Source organism: Perca flavescens, chromosome 17 (assembly GCF_004354835.1).
Source record: "Perca flavescens isolate YP-PL-M2 chromosome 17, PFLA_1.0, whole genome shotgun sequence".
Lineage (NCBI taxonomy): Eukaryota > Metazoa > Chordata > Actinopteri > Perciformes > Percidae > Perca > Perca flavescens.
This window is the reverse complement of record NC_041347.1, coordinates 26,857,708-26,883,107: the sequence shown is the minus strand read 5'-3', so window position 1 is coordinate 26,883,107 and position 25,400 is coordinate 26,857,708. Positions and strand designations below refer to the sequence as shown.

At 40.5% G+C, this 25,400-nt stretch overlaps 1 protein-coding gene across 7 annotated transcripts in view; it reads right to left on the bottom strand.

Moving 5' to 3' along the window:
* Window positions 1-3,672: 3,672 nt before the first annotated feature.
* wdpcp (WD repeat containing planar cell polarity effector) overlaps window positions 3,673-25,400 on the bottom strand; it is a 76,937-nt gene continuing 55,209 nt past the window's right edge. For 5 of the 7 annotated variants that reach the window (XM_028602771.1, XM_028602773.1, XM_028602775.1 and 2 more), the window contains 5 exons: window positions 18,281-18,380; window positions 10,335-10,449; window positions 6,665-6,756; window positions 5,218-5,249; window positions 3,673-4,005 (listed from right to left, as the gene is read on the bottom strand). In XM_028602771.1, coding sequence (XP_028458572.1) covers window positions 3,955-4,005; window positions 5,218-5,249; window positions 6,665-6,756; window positions 10,335-10,449; window positions 18,281-18,380 — 390 coding nt within the window. In that variant the 3' untranslated portion in view covers window positions 3,673-3,954. Of the gene's footprint in view, window positions 4,006-5,217; window positions 5,250-6,664; window positions 6,757-10,334; window positions 10,450-17,049; window positions 17,197-18,280; window positions 18,381-25,400 lie in introns of those variants that run through there. The other 2 variants (XM_028602776.1, XM_028602777.1) reach the window with 2 other exon arrangements.

Below are 25,400 nucleotides of genomic sequence, written 5' to 3'. Positions count from 1 at the left end.
GGTAAGCCTGTCAGTCTAACCTCAAAATGCATTACTTTGTGGTTTACTGGGCTGCTATGAGCGGTACATTTGATATGTCTAACTCTTCTATCATTGATTTACATGCATGATATATATGGTCCACTGCCGTCCTCTAATGATCAAAAGATACTCTGCACCAGTATCATCGACTTTATTTCTGGTCTGTCAGATTCCTGCACTGATGAAAATTACTGGGCTGCATGATTTGATTCTTCTCTCTTCAGCTCCTCCCGACAAACATAAAACTGCCTCCATTACAATTTCAATTTCAGACCATCTTTCGGACACGAAGGACTTAACTGGGTCAACACCTGAGCCACATGTATCAGGTGAAACTTGTAGGGCAAGTTGATCTCGATCAGTGTGATCTTTATTTTATCAAGCAGTCATGATACACGTATCAACGTTCTGAGTCATAAAACATACAGCTAAATGCTTTAACATTCTGTGCCACTTGGAAGAGAGTAATTCTCAACTCTCTTGAAGTCTTCATCCTCTGTATCTTTGAACAACAGACAACTCCTAGTTTTGTAAAAGTGAAAAGATCTGCAAACAATGACCTCTCCAGCCAGAGTCTGACAGTACAGACATTCAACAGACAACTCAATTAAAAACGATACTATAAAAATATTAGGTTATTATTCTAGGTAGCGTGAGACCGATTCTTTGCTTCATCATACGGCAGTGGACATCACTGACAGACATTTATCTGATTTTTATTGATCCAAGCTCATGACTTTGATATATTGGCAAACCATTTAGTGTAATGTCAGTGTTTCTGTTTGGGGCTTTAGGATCAGGTTTGTGCATGTTAAATGCAGTGACATACTGAACCTTTTCCTGCTCAATCATTTCCTTATCAAATAAATACATACAAATTGAAAACAATTTAAAAGGCTCTTGACTAGCATCACATTAACTTTGGCCTCCTCTAAGCAAAAATAAAAAATAGCCTCCATTCTCCTTCCTCCACTGACAGAGGAGTACGTGATGAGTGAGAGGGCCAGCAGCCATCAAAGGAACGTTGGGATTCTTCCCAGATTCCCGTCTCGTTCGCTCTCTCACTTTCCTGAGCATAGAGTCGGTTTGAGGGAATGCGGGGAATCGGCAAGGAGCCCCAAACTGCCATTGTACTCGCCTCCCTCTCTTTCTCTGCTCTTTTCTCCAGCGAGCCAAACGGGAAAACGCTTGCGTTACAATGCCTTCCCTACTCCATCTCAGCTAAGCAGTCATTGGCTTCACATGAAAAACAATGAAACTTCATCGGAGACCAGATTACAAAAACGGAGGGGGTTCAATACAAAAAATTGTTCTAAAGGAGGGGGAAAATTGTGGAATAAAAAAGGCAGAGGCTCTTGTCTCTTTCTCTCCGTGGTTATTATCTTTTAGGAGGTTTGGGGATCTGCTTTCTTAGCCTCTGTCAGCAGTGCAGGGGAAGACCTGGGATAGTACGACCAGGCTTTTGGCTGCCAAATCGCCCTAACCCTCTTTACCACTCTTTTCTTCTCCTCTCGCTCCTTTTTACTGTTTTTAAAAAAGAGCTTAGGACAGAGCATCTCTCTCTGTCTCTTTCCCTCTCTCTCTCTCTCTCTCTCTCTGTGGACCCAGCTTGTTTAAATTGGCTGATAGGAAGGGATTTGGGATGGATGGAGGGGGCTTAGAGAAACGCAGAGTGGAGGGGTTGGAGGTGGGGGGACACAGAGAGTCATCAGTGTTACAGTCAAACAGCCATGAAAAGCCTATGAGGATGAAAAGAACAAGAGCGCCTTTTTATCTAATGCACACAAATCCCATATAAATACTCCAATATGTTAGTTGGGGTATGACAAGGAATTCCCTCCCACCACCCCATCACACAATAATAAAAAGACGGATGGCTATATTTGTATGTATCTGTTTGTGTGTGTGTGAGTCAGGCCAGTACAAAGAGAGGGATGCTTTCAGTGTGTCTTTAGTCACGCTGTTTCAACATGTCATCCATGTAGACGAGTGTATTAAACAATCACTCTGAAACAGTGAGTTTTGTCGGCACTCAGGAGACTGAACCGTGGTGAAAATGGACTCCGGTGGAGTTTTAAATGCAGCTCCGGGTTCAGCGTTGGGATGGCTGGAAGCGTAAGACCCGGAACTGATGTGGCTTTGACATTTGAAATGTCACAGGAAGAAAGGCTTTTAGGCTGCAGCTGGGTCATTTGGCCACAGACACTCTCATACAATTCATATACAGACAATAGTGATTCACTGTGGGAGAGGAGATGACAAGTCAAAGTAAAACAAAATCTGTCTGGGACTTCATTTATAGGTTTAAGGTGAACTTAATAATTTTAGTTTTCATTTAAAATGGATATAAATCAATAACTTTATAACAATGTACCAAATGACAATTTGACAAAGGTAAAGGGTTTCAGCTCATTGTTTAGCTGTCCGGCCCGCAACTTTACTGTTTTGATAGTCTCGCTTTACCAGACCCTCCTCCAAAGCGCGCTGAAGGAGGGTCTGGCTACTCCACATAGCATTCGGGGATGGTGGAAAACGTGCTCTGGTTTAATGACATTTCTTTAAACCAGTCAGAATCGTCATGGGAGGTGCTAAACTCTGCACGGAGCAACTGCAAAATAGTCGTGAGAGAAAACTCAGATTGGACAGATAGTCTAGCTAGCTGTCTCAATTTACCATGCAGAGATCTGAGGAGCAGTCAAAAATAGTCCTCATAAACTCACAGAATTTAAAATTCCAACACAAAGAAAGCGGAAGGAAACAAAATACATGCATCCGGGGAATTTCCTGCAGCACCGGAGCAATCCCAGAAGTGGAATAAAGGATATAGACTACTGTTTTGACTCACTCTCACCGCTCTCATAGCATCCTTTTATTTTTTAGCCGCAGCAGGCAGCTGTTTTCATCTAAAAGGCTTTAAATCTTCACTGTACACTGCCTGCTCAGCAGCAAGCAGCAGAGAGACACACAGTTAGAGACTAGCTGGTGAATATAGTGGAGCATTTAGCAGCTAAAGAGACAGATATTTCCCTCAGGAGTTGGTGGAGACCAAAAATCGATCTAAACGACAGAGAATATTGCACTTACATTCATCAGGTGGTCAGAGAGACAACTCTAAATGAATGATAATATTGTCTCGTAACTGCTGGATGTGTAAATAAGAAACTGTGTGCTAACAAGTTCACAGTATCAACTTAAAAATATGATGATATGCCTATGTTACTGGTTACTGCATACAGTAACTCACTGTATTAATGAGAGTGTCTGGGTATGAAGGTCCTGTAGCACTCTGGTTCCTCTCTGTCAGTCGGCCCCCAAGACTGGAACCGCACAACACGCCATTTCTGCCTCTTAGAGGATCTTCTAGGACACACACACACACACACACACACACACACACACACACACACACACACACACACACACACACACACTGGAACATTCAATATCAGTGGTGATGAAAGTATTAAACAAATCTTTATTTTCAGGCTGATTAATGGAATGGTTTAAAACATTTTCAGTCGTGTTTTTAAAGGCAGAAGTCGGTGTAACCGTTTTCTTTTAAGGTTCATTTGGTTTAGAATTCACTAAGACAGAAAATAACCTGATTTCACATCCAAATTTCACAGATAAACTATGACAGTTCTAAAAAAAACAAACAAATGCTTTTGGTTTCGCAATTTTAAAATGTACAACCTACTAACAAAAGTGGTAATGCAAAATTAATGTATTTACGTATAACACACATGTATTATTCCACTTTTATCAGACATCTATACAGTCATCTACCTTTCTGTACAATGACAAGCATTTGAGTCCCTCTCCAGGTAATGTTACAGGTAAGTAACTACTTTGAATATAAACATAATATAGACAAAGAGAGCCTGTTATTGGTGAGATGTTGTTGTGTCTCTTATCGTATCTTAGTTCGTTCTTTCAAACCATTCCTAAATGGACCACATGAAGCGTCCCGAGGTCTTCATCATCCTGAGAGAGAGAGAGAGAGAGAGAGAGAGAGAGAGAGAGAGAGGAAACAGAAATATTACATTTTATAAACCTGAATGAACAGTGTGTAAAAGACCGTTGCTTAACAGGATGTGGAGCTTTTAAAGGCTTTTTGACCAGTTGATCTGAATCTGCATTAATTTTTTTTATCCTATATTCACACCTGAAAGCTGCACTGACCAATTTATTTTCATATATGATAAAAACAAGCAGCAAATCTGCATATTTGAGAAGCTGAAACCAGCTAATTTTGGGAATTGGGAAAACGATTAATCGATTATCAAAAACATTTGGCTTTGATTTATTTTCGATCAACTAATCAATGAATCGACTAATCATTTCAGCTCTAAACAACATACTGTAGTACACTATAATATCATATAACTCTAGTATTCTCTAACTATATTGCAGTATAGCAGTGGTTCCCAGCCTTTTTTTGCTTTTACTTGCTTAATGTAAAGCAATGTCTACTTATTTCCCTTCATCACAGTTCAATTTCATTTCATTATAGTTACTGAAAAAGTAAAAATATATAACTATAAGACAAAAGGTAAAAAATAAAAATAACACTTGACTTTAACCCCTCATTTAGCATTTATAAGCAGCACATACACTTTTAATACATAGTTTATAACACATTATAATGTAGTTGTTAGCAGATATAAGTGTCCATTAACACAGAAATGCCATAAACGTGTTCATTAAATTATATGTTTTAGCATTAAGATCATAGTGGTGACTACATTAGATTGAGAGATATTTCTAATATTCTGCCTCTTTCATGTATGTAACTAGACAACAAAATAGAAATATCATGTAGTCCAGTACAGCAGAGTTGTTGCATTGGAGTGTACAGGTGTACCTAATAAAGTGGCTACTGTGTGTGAACAGTTGTATTAAACACGTATTGTTATATATGCATATAACTACATTATTGTGTGTTATTAACCATTAATACATGTGTATATAGTGCTTATAAAGGCTAAATGGAGGAGGGGAGTGGGTGTTTAAAGTAAAGTGTCACCATATAAACCATATAGGAACCACTGTACTGTAGTATAATGCTATTAAATGACATTACTACGTACACTATTGGCTAGGGATTTATAAAATGGTTCTAAATATCTTTTCACAGCCTTTTGAATTCTGTCAACAGAAATTAAAATAAAAATCAATTTCGGTCAATCAACTTACATTCCTGCTGTCTCTGTTACCTTCACTGCTTCCTGCACAACAGAATGAAACGACACAACATGTTGGAGGATGTCAATTGTTTCTGTTAACCAGCCGTGACACTTTCAACAGTCCAACAACCAAAACATTAGACATGCATAATCACACATGGCAGCCCTACAGCACATAAACACAGACAGACAGACAGACAGACAGACAGACACACACACACACACACACACACACACACACACACACACACACACACACACACACACACACACACACACACACACACACACAGCTGAATGTCTGAACAGCTTACATGCTCACTCAGTAGGTCGAACATGTCGCCAACATGTTGCTGGGTTTTAACAAACGTAAACTGTTGTCACTCATGGCAATCTCTCTCGCTCTGAGCCCTGCGTTAATAAGGTTATGAATGACATTAAAACCCTGGCGTGCCTTATACAGATATTTTAAAAAGCTGATTCAAATTCCCTACAATAGCCTACAGTTCGGATTATCAAACGACGGAGCGATTTGATAGCGAGACAATTGCTAATCACCTGAAAAATGGAATTATTAAAATGGAAAGAGCAGGAAGGAGGAGAGGAGGAAGTGAAGAAGAAGAAGTAGTGATGTTTTCTTAATGGGTATTTTTCCTAAATGACCTGTTAGTCATATCAGACAGACTGAGGAGGGAGAGCACTCAGGCTACGTTTAGAGAATAAAAAGAGGCTGAATGTCACCAGAGAATTGTTGCAGGGCTGTAAAACGTGGCCCTGAAACCGACGTGCTGAACATGATTAGATTTATTATAATGGGCTGATTCTCTCTGTCAGCTGTTACTGATAACGGGGTGAACAGGCTTGTTGTAGGGGAATTAAGAGCAACATTCAAGGCTGGTTTTGTTTAAAGTCAAAAGGAAACAGTGTGTAGATGTTTCTGTAATTCAAAGTATTTCCAGTTTGGGCGAGTGTGACTGTTTAAAGTTGGTATGGATGCAGCGTTTTGACATAAATTTGTGTCATAAAGAAAACATTGTCTTTTACCACAGGTATATTGATTGACGTGTTTAGGTCCGTCTACCGGTACACTATAAGGTAACCAACACCAAAGACACTATTATCCAGTCAAGATTTCAGATATATATTCAGAAAATGTGGAAAAATAAAGTTTGATTATGATTATGTAACAATTGACAATTCATGTCAAAGTGACTTAATTTAAATGTTTTTCAAAGAGAACATCTCCAATTTAGCATTGCACTTCTATAACATTGTTGGGCTCATAGTGAATAAAGGAACAAAATGCAGCAGAACCAGATATTTTCTTTTTATATTCCACACATTATTCTTCCTTGTCAAAACCTGGCGCCTACATTACCCACAATGCAACTTGACCACAGACAGTTTGGCCAGAAATACGGGTGTGTTCAGACAGACAGACAGACAGACAGACAGACCTGTTTGTCTCAGTGTCCTGAACGCATCTGGGCTCACAGTCACAGGAATGCTCGCTGCCTGTGGTCTCCTCTGATTGGCTCTTCCATCAGCACTGAGGAACAAAAAGAAAGGTGAGTAACATCGGTTGTTCTTTTGTTTAAAGTGTAATGGTTAAAATGCATTCATAAAACACAGAATATAATATATACTTTGTTTTGAAATGTTGTAATCTACTTTACTAACTTTCACCCGATCTATCTCGTCAAGTTTCATTTCCTGTTTTTTCCAGAATATGTTTTGACAAACTTGAGACAGAGTGGCTGTCAATTTGTTGAATTTAACTGCACTATACGCTGTATGTTGTGGCAGAAAGAAACATGAATAACAAAAAACTTTCCATTTAAAGGTAAGAGGTAAGCCTGTCAGTCTAACCTCAAAATGCATTACTTTGTGGTTTACTGGGCTGCTATGAGCGGTACATTTGATATGTCTAACTCTTCTATCATTGATTTACATGCATGATATATATGGTCCACTGCCGTCCTCTAATGATCAAAAGATACTCTGCACCAGTATCATCGACTTTATTTCTGGTCTGTCAGATTCCTGCACTGATGAAAATTACTGGGCTGCATGATTTGATTCTTCTCTCTTCAGCTCCTCCCGACAAACATAAAACTGCCTCCATTACAATTTCAATTTCAGACCATCTTTCGGACACGAAGGACTTAACTGGGTCAACACCTGAGCCACATGTATCAGGTGAAACTTGTAGGGCAAGTTGATCTCGATCAGTGTGATCTTTATTTTATCAAGCAGTCATGATACACGTATCAACGTTCTGAGTCATAAAACATACAGCTAAATGCTTTAACATTCTGTGCCACTTGGAAGAGAGTAATTCTCAACTCTCTTGAAGTCTTCACATCCTCTGTATCTTTGAACAACAGACAACTCCTAGTTTTGTAAAAGTGAAAAGATCTGCAAACAATGACCTCTCCAGCCAGAGTCTGACAGTACAGACATTCAACAGACAACTCAATTAAAAACGATACTATAAAAATATTAGGTTATTATTCTAGGTAGCGTGAGACCGATTCTTTGCTTCATCATACGGCAGTGGACATCACTGACAGACATTTATCTGATTTTTATTGATCCAAGCTCATGACTTTGATATATTGGCAAACCATTTAGTGTAATGTCAGTGTTTCTGTTTGGGGCTTTAGGATCAGGTTTGTGCATGTTAAATGCAGTGACATACTGAACCTTTTCCTGCTCAATCATTTCCTTATCAAATAAATACATACAAATTGAAAACGAATTTAAAAGGCTCTTGACTAGCATCACATTAACTTTGGCCTCCTCTAAGCAAAAATAAAAAAATAGCCTCCATTCTCCTTCCTCCACTGACAGAGGAGTACGTGATGAGTGAGAGAGGCCAGCAGCCATCAAAGGAACGTTGGGATTCTTCCCAGATTCCCGTCTCGTTCGCTCTCTCACTTTCCTGAGCATAGAGTCGGATTTGAGGGAATGCGGGAATCGGCAAGGAGCGCCCCAAACTGCCATTGTACTCGCCTCCCTCTCTTTCTCTGCTCTTTTCTCAGCGAGCCAAACGGGAAAACGCTTGCGTTACAATGCCTTCCCTACTCCATCTCAGCTAAGCAGTCATTGGCTTCACATGAAAAACAATGAAACTTCATCGGAGACCAGATTACAAAAACGGAGGGGGTTCAATACAAAAAATTGTTCTAAAGGAGGGGGAAAATTGTGGAATAAAAAAGGCAGAGGCTCTTGTCTCTTTCTCTCCGTGGTTATTATCTTTTAGGAGGTTTGGGGATCTGCTTTCTTAGCCTCTGTCAGCAGTGCAGGGGAAGACCTGGGATAGTACGACCAGGCTTTTGGCTGCCAAATCGCCCTAACCCTCTTTACCACTCTTTTCTTCTCCTCTCGCTCCTTTTTACTGTTTTTAAAAAAGAGCTTAGGACAGAGCATCTCTCTCTGTCTCTTTCCCTCTCTCTCTCTCTCTCTCTCTCTCTGTGGACCCAGCTTGTTTAAATTGGCTGATAGGAAGGGATTTGGGATGGATGGAGGGGGCTTAGAGAAACGCAGAGTGGAGGGGTTGGAGGTGGGGGGACACAGAGAGTCATCAGTGTTACAGTCAAACAGCAATGAAAAGCCTATGAGGATGAAAAGAACAAGAGCGCCTTTTTATCTAATGCACACAAATCCCATATAAATACTCCAATATGTTAGTTGGGGTATGACAAGGAATTCCCTCCCACCACCCCATCACACAATAATAAAGACGTGGATGGCTATATTTGTATGTATCTGTTTGTGTGTGTGTGAGTCAGGCCAGTACAAAGAGAGGGATGCTTTCAGTGTGTCTTTAGTCACGCTGTTTCAACATGTCATCCATGTAGACGAGTGTATTAAACAATCACTCTGAAACAGTGAGTTTTGTCGGCACTCAGGAGACTGAACCGTGGTGAAAATGGACTCCGGTGGAGTTTTAAATGCAGCTCCGGGTTCAGCGTTGGGATGGCTGGAAGCGTAAGACCCGGAACTGATGTGGCTTTGACATTTGAAATGTCACAGGGAAGAAAGGCTTTTAGGCTGCAGCTGGGTCATTTGGCCACAGACACTCTCATACAATTCATATACAGACAATAGTGATTCACTGTGGGAGAGGAGATGACAAGTCAAAGTAAAACAAAATCTGTCTGGGACTTCATTTATAGGTTTAAGGTGAACTTAATAATTTTAGTTTTCATTTAAAATGGATATAAATCAATAACTTTATAACAATGTACCAAATGACAATTTGACAAAGGTAAAGGGGTTTCAGCTCATTGTTTAGCTGTCCGGCCCGCAACTTTACTGTTTTGATAGTCTCGCTTTACCAGACCCTCCTCCAAAGCGCGCTGAAGGAGGGTCTGGCTACTCCACATAGCATTCGGGGATGGTGGAAAACGTGCTCTGGTTTAATGACATTTCTTTAAACCAGTCAGAATCGTCATGGGAGGTGCTAAACTCTGCACGGAGCAACTGCAAAATAGTCGTGAGAGAAAACTCAGATTGGACAGATAGTCTAGCTAGCTGTCTCAATTTACCATGCAGAGATCTGAGGAGCAGTCAAAAATAGTCCTCATAAACTCACAGAATTTAAAATTCCAACACAAAGAAAGCGGAAGGAAACAAAATACATGCATCCGGCGGAATTTCCTGCAGCACCGGAGCAATCCCAGAAGTGGAACGCAAAGGATATAGACTACTGTTTTGACTCACTCTCACCGCTCTCATAGCATCCTTTTATTTTTTAGCCGCAGCAGGCAGCTGTTTTCATCTAAAAGGCTTTAAATCTTCACTGTACACTGCCTGCTCAGCAGCAAGCAGCAGAGAGACACACAGTTAGAGACTAGCTGGTGAATATAGTGGAGCATTTAGCAGCTAAAGAGACAGATATTTCCCTCAGGAGTTGGTGGAGACCAAAAATCGATCTAAACGACAGAGAATATTGCACTTACATTCATCAGGTGGTCAGAGAGACAACTCTAAATGAATGATAATATTGCTCCGTAACTGCTGGATGTGTAAATAAGAAACTGTGTGCTAACAAGTTCACAGTATCAACTTAAAAATATGATGATATGCCTATGTTACTGGTTACTGCATACAGTAACTCACTGTATTGTGAGAGTGTCTGGGTATGAAGGTCCTGTAGCACTCTGGTTCCTCTCTGTCAGTCGGCCCCCAAGACTGGAACCGCACAACACGCCATTTCTGCCTCTTAGAGGATCTTCTAGGACACACAAACACACACACAGAGGGATAAGGATGAGGGAGAGCAATGGTTTTCATTTACCTGAAAATAGAATAAAAGAACAACCCAGTTTGTCTTTTTCTTTATCCACTATTTTTCCTTTACTTGACTTGGACATTTTCTTGTAGAGTTGGTAATCGCACCGAAGCTAATTGCTGTCACTCTCTCACTTCTCCCTCGCTCTACACACTCCCCACACACACACATGACCGCTCGACGCACACACCAGCGCACAAGTATAAACATCAGGCCACTTACATAGGCTACGGCAAAAGCTCTGCGTGGAGCCTGCGCACAACCATAAAACGGCCTTAAGGTGAGAGAGTGACGGCGATTATCTTCGGAGCGAGTACTGACTCTAGGCAAGGCAAGGCAGCTTTATTTGTATAGCACATTTCAGCAACAGGGCAATTCAAAGTGCTTTACATAAAACATTAAAGAGCAGTTAGAAGACAATTAAAAACAATTTAAAAACATTAATAAACAAATTAAAAACATTAAAAGACAAGAATAAAATTGATAGTGCAGTATAAGAATAAAAGTTACAGTGCAGTATAAGAAATTAAAGTTAATAAAATAGATTATTTAAAGAAAAGCAACATCAAAAAGATAGGTCTTTAGCTTAGATTTAAAAGAAGTGAGAGTTGCAGCGGACCTACAGTTTTCTGGGAGTTTGTTCCAGATATGTGGAGCATAAAAACTGAACGCTGCTTCCCCCTGTTTAGTTCTGACTCTGGGGACAACAAGTAGACCTGTCCCAGACCACCTGAGAGGTCTGGGTGGGTCATAATGTAGTAGCAGATCAGAAATGTATTTTGGCCCTAAACCGTTTAGTGATTTATAAACCAGTAAAAGTATTTTAAAATCAATTCTTTGAGGCACTGGAAGCCAGTGTAGAGACTTCAGTACTGGAGTTATGTGATCCACTTTCTTGGTTTTAGTGAGGACTCGAGCAGCAGCGTTCTGAATCAGCTGCAGCTGTCTGATTGATTTTTTAGGGAGACCTGTAAAGACACCGTTGCAGTAGTCAAGTCTACTGAAGATAAAAGCATGGACAAGTTTTTCCAGATCCTGCTGAGACATAAGCCCTTTAACCCTTGATATATGTTTAAGGTGATAATAGGCTGATTTTTTTATTATGTTAATGTGGCTTTTAAAATTCAGGTCTGAGTCCATGACTACACCAAGATTTCTGGCTTTGTCTGTTGTTTTTAACATTGTCGTTTGAAGCTGAGCGCTGACTTTCAATCGTTCCTCTTTTGCACGACCACCTCTGTTTTTTCTTCATTTAATTTAAGAAAGTTCTGGCACATCCAATCATTAATCTGTTCAATGCACATATTTAATTGTTGTATTGGGCTATAGTTCCCTGGCGATAAGGTTATGTAAATTTGTGTGTCATCCGCATAACTATGGTATCTTATTTTGTTGTTTTCCATAATCTGAGCCAGTGGAAGCATGTAGATGTTGAACAGAAGAGGCCCCAGAACTGAGCCTTGGGGAACTCCGCACGTCATATTTGTATGCTCAGATGTATAATTACCTATATACACAAAGTAGTCCCTATTCTTTAAATAGGATTCAAACCACTTTAGTACTGAGCCAGAAAGACCAGCCCAGTTTTCCAATCGGTCAAGCAATATGTCATGGTCTACCGTATCAAATGCAGCACTGAGATCAAGTAATACTAAGACTGAAATTTTGCCACTATCTGTGTTTAAGTGGATGTCATTAAAGACTTTAACAAGAGCCGTCTCGGTGCTGTGGTGTGGTCGAAAACATGACGGGAAGGCATCAAAACTGTTGTTTAGCGATAAGAAAAAGTTGAGTTGTTGAAAAAACACTTTTTCTATGATTTTACTTAAAAATGACTCTAGAGTCATAGTGAGAGAAACAAAGTGTGTCCCCTGTTCTTTATGACCATGGTGGGAAATCTGTAACAGGAAAAGTGAACCCTCTCCTTGATTTCATGCTGTTTATGGAGAAGGAGAACCAGGAAATGAGTCAAGGGAAATGCAGCGCTACCAAGCCACGGCCTAGCGACGTGTGTCGCTGCGACGTGTATTTAAATTTTTAGAGAGGTGCACGTCAGGCTACGGCGTAGGGTCTGGTGTAGACGCAGAGGGGTCAGTGGGGGTACGCCTTTGATTCTACGCAGAAGCATAAAAAGGCCTTAAAACTAACTGGCTGCCCATGATTATGTAAGTGTGTCCTATTAGAAAGAGAATACTTACGCCAACAAGTGTTTTTATATTCATAATCAATCCGCAGTCATCTGTCTGTATATTGCATGCACTTTGTGTACCTAAATACAAAAGCCTCATGGAAATCTCTGAGATCAAAACGTTGCCATATTACATTTATTTGCTGTGATTTTGTCAGATTTCTGTCTATAGTATTTTTCCAGCCCTGAAAACTACATACTATGTTTTGTGTAAAGAGTTGTACGTACGTGAGTGTAGGCTTTTGCTAATTTGGATGTCACACCTTGACAATCATGTCCTGATAAACATGTCATGCTGGTAAAGTTTCTGAATTGAGACGCAAAGTCAAACAGTAAATGGAGGTTGTATGATCGGAGCAACCAACAGAGCTGAGAGGGAAACGGAAACAAACACTGCTTTCCTTCAACACACACCAGAGCTAACAGGCTTTTACCATAACGAGAGAGAAAGAGAGAAAGAGAGAGAGAGAGAGAGAGAGAGAGAGAGAGAGAGAGAGAGAGAGGGGAGGTGGAGAAGTGGATCTTCAGATAAAGCTCTTGTCTCTTTGCCCATTGATAGGGCCTGCAGTCACATCAGCCTTTGTGAGGGGGGGACAGAATGATCAGGCAAACAACTTGGCTTCTCCTCCTGGCAAAAATGCTACTCAAAAGAAATAGAGATAGAGAGGAAGAGAAAGACGCCTTCCCTCGCACTTGTTCGCTACTCTGCCTCTCACAAAGCCATATCTATCCAAATCAACACACTTGTCAGCCATACAGCTATAAGCGATTTCCAACGCTGTTATAAAAAGGGACCATTTCTAAGCTGAAATGTGTGTCCTCTATTGTGAGTTTATGTGTATGTGTATACAAGCGAAGGCAAAATCTCTGTTCACCAGGGTTTAAAATGAATGCTCATGAATATGAGAAGAGGTGCATAGAAATATGATGTCTTTGCCCAATTGGAGTCCAAAACATGCACCTTAAAAAAACCACTACATCTCGAATTGATTAGTTTTTTTAGAAAACAAATAAGAAATCACCCAAACGATAGCATAAGATACGCTCATTTTTACAATATTTCCTCTTTCCAATGCAAATCAACTTTTTTCTATGATTTCCTTGAAATGAAGTAATTCAGGCTAAAAAAAACCCCAAAAAAACACAGTTTCTTGGTTTCACATCAGAATAACTGGTTCAGATGAAAACCAGCAAAGCTCAAAGTCCTGAGGACAAGAGCTAAAACCCACTGACCTTCAATTAATGAAAGAAGTTAAGTTTTTCGGGAAGATACGCTTATTTGCAGTCTTGCTGACAGTTAGATGAGAAGATCGATACCAGTCTCATGGCTGTATGCAAAATATGGTGCTACAGCCAGCAGACAGCTAAGTTAGCTTAGCATAAAAACTGGAAACGGGGAAAAAGCTAGCCTGGCTCTGTCCAAAGGTAACAAAATCCACCTACCAGCACCTGAAACATCACTTATAAACAAGCTATATCCCATTTGTTTAATTTGTACAAAAACAAACGTGTAAAAACAAAAATTAGTTTGCGGTCGCTGCTTCACCTCACCAACTGACAGGTTGGTTAAATCAGATGAAGATTAATTCCTCACTGGCAACCACTTCTGTCAGATTGCCCTTGAGCAAGGCATTAAACCCACTCAACAGGACTGGCATCCACTCATTGATAACTACATCAATCCATCTTTTGCCACTTATCCTCATCTGGGTTGTGGTGGCAGCGGCAGATCAAGCAAAGAAGCCCAAACATCAACAGTCATGTCCTCGAACTTTTCCTGCGGGATAACAGGCCAGGTGGAATAAATAATCCCTCCAGTGTGTGCTGGGTTTGCCCTGGGGTCTCCACCCACTTGGACATGCCTAACCTCTACAGTAAAGCAACCAGGAGGTATCATCCTGAACGGATACCTGAATCACCTTAACAGGCTCCTTTCAATGCAAAAGGAGCAGGAGTACTGTACTACTCCAAGCTTCACATATCTGAACTGCTCAATCTCTGATTTAAAATGGTATTATGCTTCTCTGAAGATGCATGTAAATGTCTTAGCGAAGGGTGTTTTGGGTCACTGTATTAACGCTTTTTGCGCACCCGTGCCTCAAAAAAAAAAGGTTGGGTCGCTCCAACCTCTTGTTGGAAGGCAGGAATGAAACGGTAAATAAAAACAACCCACAAACAGTATACAAGTTAATGTACAAGAATAAAAGAAAAAGCCACATACACTTCTACAAACCACATCTACGCATGTTCTCTTTTGTACAGCACATAGAGGCATGTTTTAGCTTTTAAGCAGGGGATTTCAACAGTTCACTTTCTCTTGAGCATTACAAAGACAAGAAAAGAAATGACACTAGCAATCTTACCATAGGCTTGTGCCTTAAACTGATTAAGCTGAATTGAGATATAATAGCATTATCTCACCCCACTAGCAGAAACACTTGAAAAACATATTTCTTCTGTTTGTATAAAATTTGAATAAACATTTTCAGTAAAGCATCAAGTATCAATATTATTGTCCATTAATTACTCTGCATATTAAATACTATCCGGTTCTGTTGAAGCCTTGTAGTACAGAGCTGCAGGCAAATCCATCTAACATACTGGTGAAAGATATCGCTCTACATCTAGTTTAGAGTGTAAAATGTATAGTTTGGCAATGTGTGTGTGTGCGCATGTGCAGTAAATGTGTGTATTTTCTTTGATAACAAGAATGTGATGTGATGCAGGTCATTCACTCTTTGTACAGAGAAACAGCAGGATGTGTTGGGACTCTGAGCTCGCTGTAGGTAACACCTGCTTTGTATGAACAAAACAGGCTGCTTTCAAATTTCTGTTTAACGAATGATTATAACAAATAGTTGGTTCATGCAGGATTCGGTGTATGACCTGTCTCCCATGTCACACCCAACTGTACAGTACACATATTTACACAAACATGTGTTTCTGAGGGCTTTTTTGAATTTGAGCTGTAGTGTGTAACTATGACTCAGAACAAACTCATTTCAGTTATTGTGTGTGTTCAAACTGTATATATAGCTTATAGCTGCTATGTGGGAACTGTTAGAAAAGCATGTGAGCGATGACACAATGTAGTCTCCGCTAACAACTCGAAGACATCTGAAACGTGACAAGGGACAACTGCTTTTCCTTTTAGGGGTCACAAGCCAAAAAGGTGGGAGCTGATGGTTAAATCCTCATAAGCTTATCATTTCTGTTTTTTATGTAAGACCTTTATCTGAAAGTAACTATAGCTGTCAGATAAATGTAGTAAGGTAACACATATCTAAAATATAATAAAGTAGAAGTATAGAGTAGTGTGTTCTTGGGAGCTATGTGCAGGGTTGATCCTGTCGGTGTGTGACGGCCATGCCAGGGGCTGTGTGTGTGTGTAAAGCGAGACACCTGTTCATTGGAGCCCTCTGCTTGAAGCGAGACACTCATTATTTATGACCTGGCTTTTTTTGCTCCATTAATGTGCTCTGCCGGCTTGTCTGAATGTTGAAGCACAACTGTACAGCAACACACACACACACACACACACACACACAAACACACACGCACACCATCTACCATGTAACATTGGCTAATGGGTGCATGTGAGTCTAATGTGTGTGTCCAATATTCACTCTCTTTTAGCTCTGTATTTGGTCTCCACCAACTCCTTCCAAAGGGAAGTATCTTTCTCTTTAGCTGCTAAATGCTCCACTATGGTTACTAGCTAGGCTCTAACTGTGTCTGCTGTTTGGTGTAGAGTCGGTAGTATACAGTAGAGTTTTAGAACTTTCTTTAAGCTGAAAACAGCTGCTTACAGCAGCTAAACAGTATGAGAGCGGTGAGAGTGAATTAAAACAGTAAAGTTGTTAAAACAATATTTCTTCATCCAAAACACAGAAAGTTACAGTGGAGACTCATTTTGTTTGTTCCATATTACACACAAACCAGTTTTCCATGACAAATTTATATTATGGTTTTGTAATCGTTTGTGGCAAATAACATACATCATCATACAGCATCAGTGCTTTTGAAATGTTCCACCATAGAAACATCAGGCTAATTTACAGCTGCAGCACACAGTAAGCTAGTTGTAACATTAGTTAATGCTGTCGGTAACTTTGAGTCCTCCTCTTGAATGTACACCTGTTCAATTCATAGCAGCCTGTGTAAACTGTTCAGGACAAACAACAAAAATGGACAGGCTGCATAAGATCAATATTCATGCATCATTTAATTTTCTCTTATTTCTTAATGTTTGTTATTCATTCATATTCTTATTTAATTTATTCTGTTCTTCATTTATTTATTTTTCTTTACTTCTCAAACCTTCTGTTTTTCACAATTTTTATTTTATCCTCATCTTTCTTTCCCCATTTCTTCTGCCCGCCTTTCTTTCCTCATTTCCTGCCATGATCCCTGTTTTGTTTCCCTCTACTGTCCCTTCCTCCCTCTTTCTCTGCATCGACGTCCAAGGATAGGACATGCTGCAGGTGATGGAGGTAAATCATCTAGGACATAATTAAGAGGCTTATGAGTGTGCGTATTATGCATCACATTAGAAAAAAAGAAAAAAAACTGCATGCAAACAGGCCTCATAGTTACAAAACGCTCATTTTCATTCACCAACAAACACACAGACACTCAGCCTTAGGGGTCTGACCTTATACAGTGGAGTTAAATACCTCTCTCACCTCATTTGGTTGTCTGTGAGCACACACACACACACACACACACACACACACACACACACACACACACACACACACACACACACACACACACACACACACACACACACACACACACACACACACACACACACACACAGCCTTCTGGTGTGTTTTAAGCACCAATGAAGGACTCAGACATTTTCATCTAGTTCCCTCACAAATTTGAATGTTTTCTGCTTCTACCCGTTGGCCCTTGAAGCCTCTGTGAGGAATTGTGTGTGTGTGTGTGTGTGTGTGTGTGTGTGTGTGTGTGTGTGTGTGTGTGTGTGTGTGTGTGTGTGTGTGTAATCAGGAACTCAGCTAGCTTGATCCCCTCTGGTATGTGCTTTCGTGAGTGTTTGTCAAAGGGCAGCAGCACAGCCTGAAGTAACGACAAAGAAAATGGGCCTTCGCTGGTTTTCCTCCTCTGGCTGTTTACTCCATAAAACTTTGTTGTAATGCATTTCATTAGTCTGATTTTAAATACTTATGTTTTTCAACACTTTACATCACAACACCTTTTATTGAATTTGGGGGTGGAACCACAAGTTGATTTTTACACTTTCTATTCAATTTTACAAACATGTAATACAAACTTTTTTTCAGTATCTCACTTTTAATCCTTACAATAAAGTGATTTTTGAGGGCAACAGGTTGTGTGAATTTTACATGAATATTACTCGGTCAAACATGATCTAATGTAATTTTTCTTTAAACGAGGGTGAGAGCCTGAGAAAATACCTGGTGTTAGATATCAGAAAAGGGTGTTGGAGTGGGTGAGTTACTGAGGTTATCAGGAGTCCACCTCCCATTTCAGATGTAAGGAGAAGTAACGAGTCACATTTGGTATCCTTTTGGTTAGACATTATGATTATTTTCTTACCGTTGCCTGCGATGATCTGGGCCTCGATTTCATTAACTTTCCTCTTGGCCACATCCGCTAGCACCACCTCGCCCTTATCGCTGGCAACATAATGGAGGTCCTTTGAAGGAAATGCAAGAAAGAAAGAAACGTGAACGTTAATCTAAAATGAATCTAGGCTCCGATGACAATGGTTTTTTTTTTGGGAGGGGTGGGGGCGGCGTTTTGGCGGGAGAAGGAAGAAACAGATGAAATGACAGAAAAAAAATTTGCCGTCTGAAGTCCAACATCAGAAAGAGCACCGGTTGGATGAAATGCCGGTTCCTGCAAAAACTTTGAAATCAGCCTGCTTGCGCCCCCCTCCCCCTCACACCCTCGTCTCTCCGTTTTTGAACTAGGGAGGATGTTATCTGTCACATTTCAAAAGTGGGAGAGGAGGTAAGGGACTATTCACCTTTCAGAAATGCTGGTATTCTCTCTTTACAGAGAAACATATCCAGCCGAGCACATTACTATATCAGCCTGCGACAATATTGGAAACAGCGTGTATCCTCTGTATCTCTCTGTTTGAGTCTGGCAGGGCCATAAAGGGAGATAATATTGCTAAATGATGTCTGAGAGTGGCTGATTTAAAGCTCAACGTTGCCATACCATTCATTAAAAACCACACTGCATCAGACAACTATTCCTGTTTTTAAGGTGCTCTTGCCTACAAGCAAGGCTGAGGTCAATTCATCTATTTAAATACCAAAAACAGAAATGAATTATATAAATTGTAGTTTTAATAAATCCGACTGTGAGGGACGCAGACTGGGAGGGACTATTTTGGAGTATGTAGTTCACACTGGAAAAGTGACAAAATGAAATATACTGAAAATAAGTATGCATACTAAAAATGATTAGAAAAGAGAATTCTCCTATAATATTTGAACAAATGTATAATGTTTTATGATGATAAAGTGGTTTAGTTTAAACAGAGTGTATCCTGATATGAACATGTAACAACAGCTAAATCAGAGGACCTAAAACAATCAGGAGATGTGCTCAAATGATGACTCAATAATGATCTAAACCATACCAATGACCAGCAACAGTTACACATTTCTCAGTCTAAGAAGCAAACTGGAGCTGCAGCATGATGGTATGAAACTTGCTCTTGTGTCAGAAAGGTCACTGATTTAAATCCCCAGAACGGCTGTGAAGTAAATGAAAAACACACCCTCAACAACAACAATCAGCATGTTGCCACAGTTGGTCTAGTGGAGCCCGTCAATAACCAGAAGTAAAGATTGAAAATGTGCTGGTCAGCTCCCAGTCGCTTTGAGTGGAGAGCAGGATGCCTCGGAAGGAACTGAATATACATAATGTGGATAATGCATGAGTAAAAGTGAAAACAATTAAAACTATACGTTGTGAAAAAATATTTAATTTGAAAAAGAACGAAAAAACACTACAGAATTTTTGCAACACTCAACCTCTGAAACTGATGAAAAAGAGAGTGAATTACACCCTCATCCTGGCACCCAACGAGGGGCTACTCAGGGTTGCAAGGTTTTCTCAGGCCGAGTGCAGGGCCTGAGGGCCCATCAAAGGGTACAGCGTGTTAAGAAAAGTCTTCCGCCTCAGCGACATCACAGGACATCAGTGACGTGACTCGGGGCTCGCCATGGATAACCCTCAGCTGGCTAAAGCCAGCCCCCAACTGAGCCTGCACCCGGCCCTAATACCCCCACATTGTAACCCAGCTTTTGTACACCCAGAGGGAAAAAAGAGGGGGTTGCTGGTTTCCAAAAGAGGTGGGGAGCAGAGAGGGATTGAGGCAGGGAAAGAGGGGGAGTATAAGAGAATAAGAGAGGTAGGTGCTGAAATTGAAGAGTATGAATGGGAACAGATTGGGTAATTACAGTGTGGTGCCTGCCCTCTGTGGCGAGGAGTTAGGAGGAAATGTGAAAATGGCCGACAACAAAATGGCCTCAAAAGAACCTAAATCGGCTCCCAGGACTGAGGTGGCTAATTCAGCCGCTGTGAACAAGGACATGGCCCCTCAATTAGATATGAGTGAGGCTTCCTAATTGATAACAAACAGAGCAGCAGAAGATTAAAATAGGCGAGCAGAAGAGGAGGCATTACAGTGAAATGACAGTGAGGTGTGAGAGCAGTGAGAGAGATGGTGAACAAGACATAAAAGACGTGAAGAAGGCCACATTCACAACAAGGGTTTTTTATGGTAGAGAGACAGCAGCAGGAAGAGAGAGATTGTATGACAGACAGACCAGAACAATATGAACATTTGATGCCGGGGCGCTTTATTCCAGCTCAGCTCCTCATAATAGTGTCTAAATCTTGAAAGAGGGACCCAGAGAAAGAATAAACGAATGAACAAACGAGAAATGAGAGGGAGAGAGAGAGACAAACTGAGAACTAAGAGAGAGAGAGAGCGAGAGGAGTACCAGCCCGACTAAGAAGGGATAACAATAATACTGCATATAAAACCATCAGATATTACACCTCTTAGTCCCAGACGCTCAAATGCGACACTAATCTTATTTATATAAGAGCTTTAGGGGTTGCAGCGCCTGATAAAGAGGGGCGTTTTAGTGGGCCATTTTTAGGGAGGAGAGGGGAGGAGGAGGGGGGGGGGGGGTGGTGGTGGTGGTGGACACTAAGAGCCCGATATTGACTGATATTTGGGTTACCTCCAAATAAATGAGGGATTAGGTTAACCGGCACACAGCAGCGCACTTACGACACATTAATAGACGGGATCATGTCTGAATGTTTGCAGTCTGTGGGTTACTGTCAAACAGCATCGATGGGAAGTACAAACAAGAACATTTAGTGTGGATTTGCACTTTTTTTAGGCACTATGTGCACAGAATAACGTATAACAGATGCATGGACTGTTTGCAGAGACTGAGAGTCTAACCTTTTTGATGTCTGACCTGATGATTGTGGGAAGGTTGGGTCAATTTAAAAGAAAAATTCTTCCTTTAGAAATTTTCATGCTGTAATACTTTAATGCCTGTAATACCTGTACGGCACCCCTGGAGCTATATTGTGATTATTATTTGTGATATTGGTGTATTTGCATTTGAACATTTTTCAGAGAATGGTAAACAACTTGTTGCACTTGGTGTAGAGAGGTGGAGGTGCAGAGGGTTATAGGAATATTGTTATAGCAGCAACAGCCGAATATGGAAACAAAACACATCTTGTGGTTAATGCAGAACTGTATATTTACTGGCCACTGATCTCTGTGTCATTGCAAAGCGAGTTATGGGCAACAGGGGTAAAGAAACAGGGCCTTTAAATTACATGTTAACGGGTTACAGCTTTTAGGCATATATACGGTATTTAATATATTTTTTGTATAGTCTTAAGTAGCATTTTTCTTCAGCCAATTCCACGTGAGGGAAACAAGCAAAAATAATGTTTATCTGGGATTTCGCTGAGGTATAAAATAACAAAAGGGCAATCAGCTTCTTTTGCAAATTTTGTTACTATTATTAAAATATCAACAACAAAAGGCAGCTTTAGGGAGTTATCTTTGCTCTTTGATTTTGAGGGACAGACATCAATTACTTTTAAAGTTTTCAGGCTTCATTGCAACCCTTGGAAATATATCAGGCAAGTGTCACATCCCCAGGAATAACAAATATACACCAATAACAATTAGTCAAAGTAGTTAAGATTTTTTTTTTTTTTTAGGTACTGAAATGTTTTAGGGTGGCATTTTTCTTTGCCAACAACATAGAGTCAAATCAAATATTGGCAAGGAGACTGGACACAAGTCCACATAGGTACAAGCAAACATAAAAATACACATTCACTAATCAACAGCAGTCATAATCCCTGTACATAAGCCCATTTTCTGACACACCTGTTATCCAGGAGCCTTGTGTTTGTCTAACACTTCTATCAGATAGGTGTTAAGGATTTAATGTTTAAATAACTCTAATTACTCATCTAAGCGACAACAATGAGCTTATTGCCAAGATGTGTGCTACCTCCTCCTTCTGCTCCTCCAGCACCGCCAAGCCCTGCGCCAGATAGGGGAGGAAGATAGGAGGTGAACCCAACAGACGCAGTTTGCCTTACTGCTAGCGTATCTAACAAGAAACAGTACAAGCCCTCACTGGGGAAGAAAAGAGCCGGCATCAGATTCGGCTATCACACAATTTGATTTAATTAACAAGTTACATCAAGAGCCAAGGAGAAGAAGAAGAGAAAGGGGAAGGAGGCGGAGAAAAAAAACTTGTCGCCGGCTTGACTAGGCTGACGAATGACCTAATTGGTTACATTATCAACTCATTATCAAAGGCTAATTAGGGAGCTACAGAACAGCGGCAATTATGAAAAAAAAAATGCAAACGACTCAGTAACCCCCTGCTACTACCTCTACATACATCCCCCAACCTCCACCTCCGCCAAAACACCCCCCTACCACCAATTCCTCCTCCCCCTTAATTTAGCCCAACACTAAAGTGTTTCATTTTGACAAAAGGTTTCTTTTCTTTTTTTAAAGGCTTGAAGGGCCTCTATTGTTAGCTGGGAGACAATGGGGCTTGAAGGGGTGGGGGTCTGGTGGTGATAGAGGGGGGTGTATCATGCTGGGCATTTCATGAAGAGGTGAGGGTGTTATCTACAGTGTGTGTGTGTGTGTGTGTTTGAGTGTGAGCATTTTATCAAGTCGATGGTGCGTTATTGAGTTCTGTGGGCAAGTTTGGAAGTTAGAAAGAGTTGGATGAAGGTGGGGGTTGCCCTCAATAACCTCTCCACCATCAACTCAATCAGCTGACCAGCAGGTTAAAGCAACAACACAACCTAATTAGAGTGAAGGACAGAGCAAGGGGTGAAATGTCAACGTCCTATTTCTCATTCTCTTTGTCGCTCTTTTTAGGTGATGAGTTGCTGCTCTCTTGGTCGCTGAGGCAAGAAAGTGCTCGTTGTGAGTGAGAATTAACTTTGTTGCAGATCTAGGATGAGAAGTATTTGCAATTGTCTGTTGTGTTTGGCGAGTCAGAAATATATGGATTGCCATAATGGTCCCCGCAAAAGGGTTCACAAATGCTTTCTAATAATGTCTCTTAAATTTGTTTGTATAAAATGTATAAGAGTAAATAGAGAAATATATTTTTGCGTGTGAGAAGAGCTTGGAAAGATGTCCCCTGTTCGGCATTAACACTTAAATGTGGTTTGATTTAAAACAGGAAATACAATAAAAACATCAGCTGGCTGTCATGTGTAGTATTAGAGCCACAGGAGGGGGACACATAGTTGTCAAACTGAACTGAAATGGACGAGTGACTTGGCTCTATAATTGGAGGTTTTGTAGTTTTGGTCATGCAATGTGAAGAATCACTGGACAGTGATGCACCAGTTGTGGATAACATCACACCAACTTCACACAATCAGGCTTTAAGATCAAGTACACACCCAACGCTATGGATTATTTGCAGATGTGATCCAAATCCCTGTGAGACAGCCTTTAGTTTACTGTGCCTAAAACGGTTGCTTATGATTGGTAGGGCAATTTTCCGATTGTGCAACAAATAAAAAGTTCTTAAAAACAATGTTATCTGAGAAATAGTAGTAATTCTAATTAATTAATTTGTCCCGTTTCACTTTCATGGTCAATAAATTAACACAAAATATGAAGGACTTAAGAAGAATCATTTCACAATTGTTCCTGAAATGTCATTCTTTCCTTTTAATATTTCAGAATTTTTTTTTTAAAAGAGAACAAACTAAATTCTAAGTTTTGGGAAGAGTTCATTATTAACATCAAGCCAAGGATTTTGACAAGCTAGTGTACAGACAGAACATATATATAAATGTTTATCTCTATGGGAATAATCACTGTAACTGCAAATTAGTTTTGGACCAGACTGTTTTGTTGACAGCTCAGTTTGTCCTGATGTAGCTGAGACGAAATCAGTTCACACCCAACGCTATGGATTATTTGCAGATGTGATTCCACCTCCATCTCTGTGCTCATCCTCTGTTTCCTTCTGTTCCTCCTCACTCATCTCGACACCTCCAAAGTGACAGAGCAAGGCCCTGCTTCTTTTCTCTTTTTTTGCGTTTGTCATATTGCTTTCCATCCACACCACTACCCCCCTCCTCGCCTCTCTGCACCCCTCCTTCCTTTGCACTCTTTCAAGGTCCACAGGCTCGACTCCACCTTTTCAATTCGGCTTCCCAGCAGCACTACTTAGTGGGGAGGTAATTGGAACCAGTGCTATCAGTGTGATTGAGGGAGCAAGAGTGTGTGTGTGTGTGTGTGTGTGTGTGTGTGTGTGTGTGTGTGTGTGTGTGTGTGTGTGTGTGTGTGTGTGTGTGTGTGTGTGTGTATATGGGTGTTGGTGAAGCATGGAGCAAAGGGGGCCTCATGAAAAAGAGGGTCAAACACATAGAAGAGCATTTCAGCGTGGAGTGGAAGAAAGAGCGAGTTAGAGGGAAGATGAGAGGAGAGGAAAAGGCCGAGCCGAGGCCATGGAGGTTGTGAAAAGATAGGGGCCCATACTGAGATCACACCTGCTCTCTGACATGCCACGCGAGCGCACACACACACACGCACACGCGCACACACACACACACACACACACACACACACACACACACACACACACACACACACACACACACACACACACACACACACACAGTTACAAGTCATGTGAAAATAAAAGTAAGTACAACGGCCGCTGAACAATTAAAGTAAGTTGTATAGTATTACAGAACCTGGAGTACACTTCTATAAAAACTGTATGTTACACCCTTCTCTTTCTTTAAACATTTCCTTTGTGTATCTTTACTGTCAAATACCAAAAGAAACCTCTTTAATAGTAGAACACAGTTTTTGATTAAGTATCACCTGATCCTCATGGGTTCTGGTACTGAGGTGCTGGCTACATTTGCAAGCATATTCTTCAAATTTTGTGATTAAAAACCATTAAAAAATAAATTTGTGTCCCAGCCTATCAGATGAGTTTCCATATTTTTTGTACTTCCCAGCAGTATACAGTATAACAATAACTCCTAATAGTATAATGAATTAAATTAATGCAACCTGGACCCGGATAAGCAGTGTAAAATGGATGGATGGATGATGGTTTTTGCTAAAGTTTTGGCCATGAGA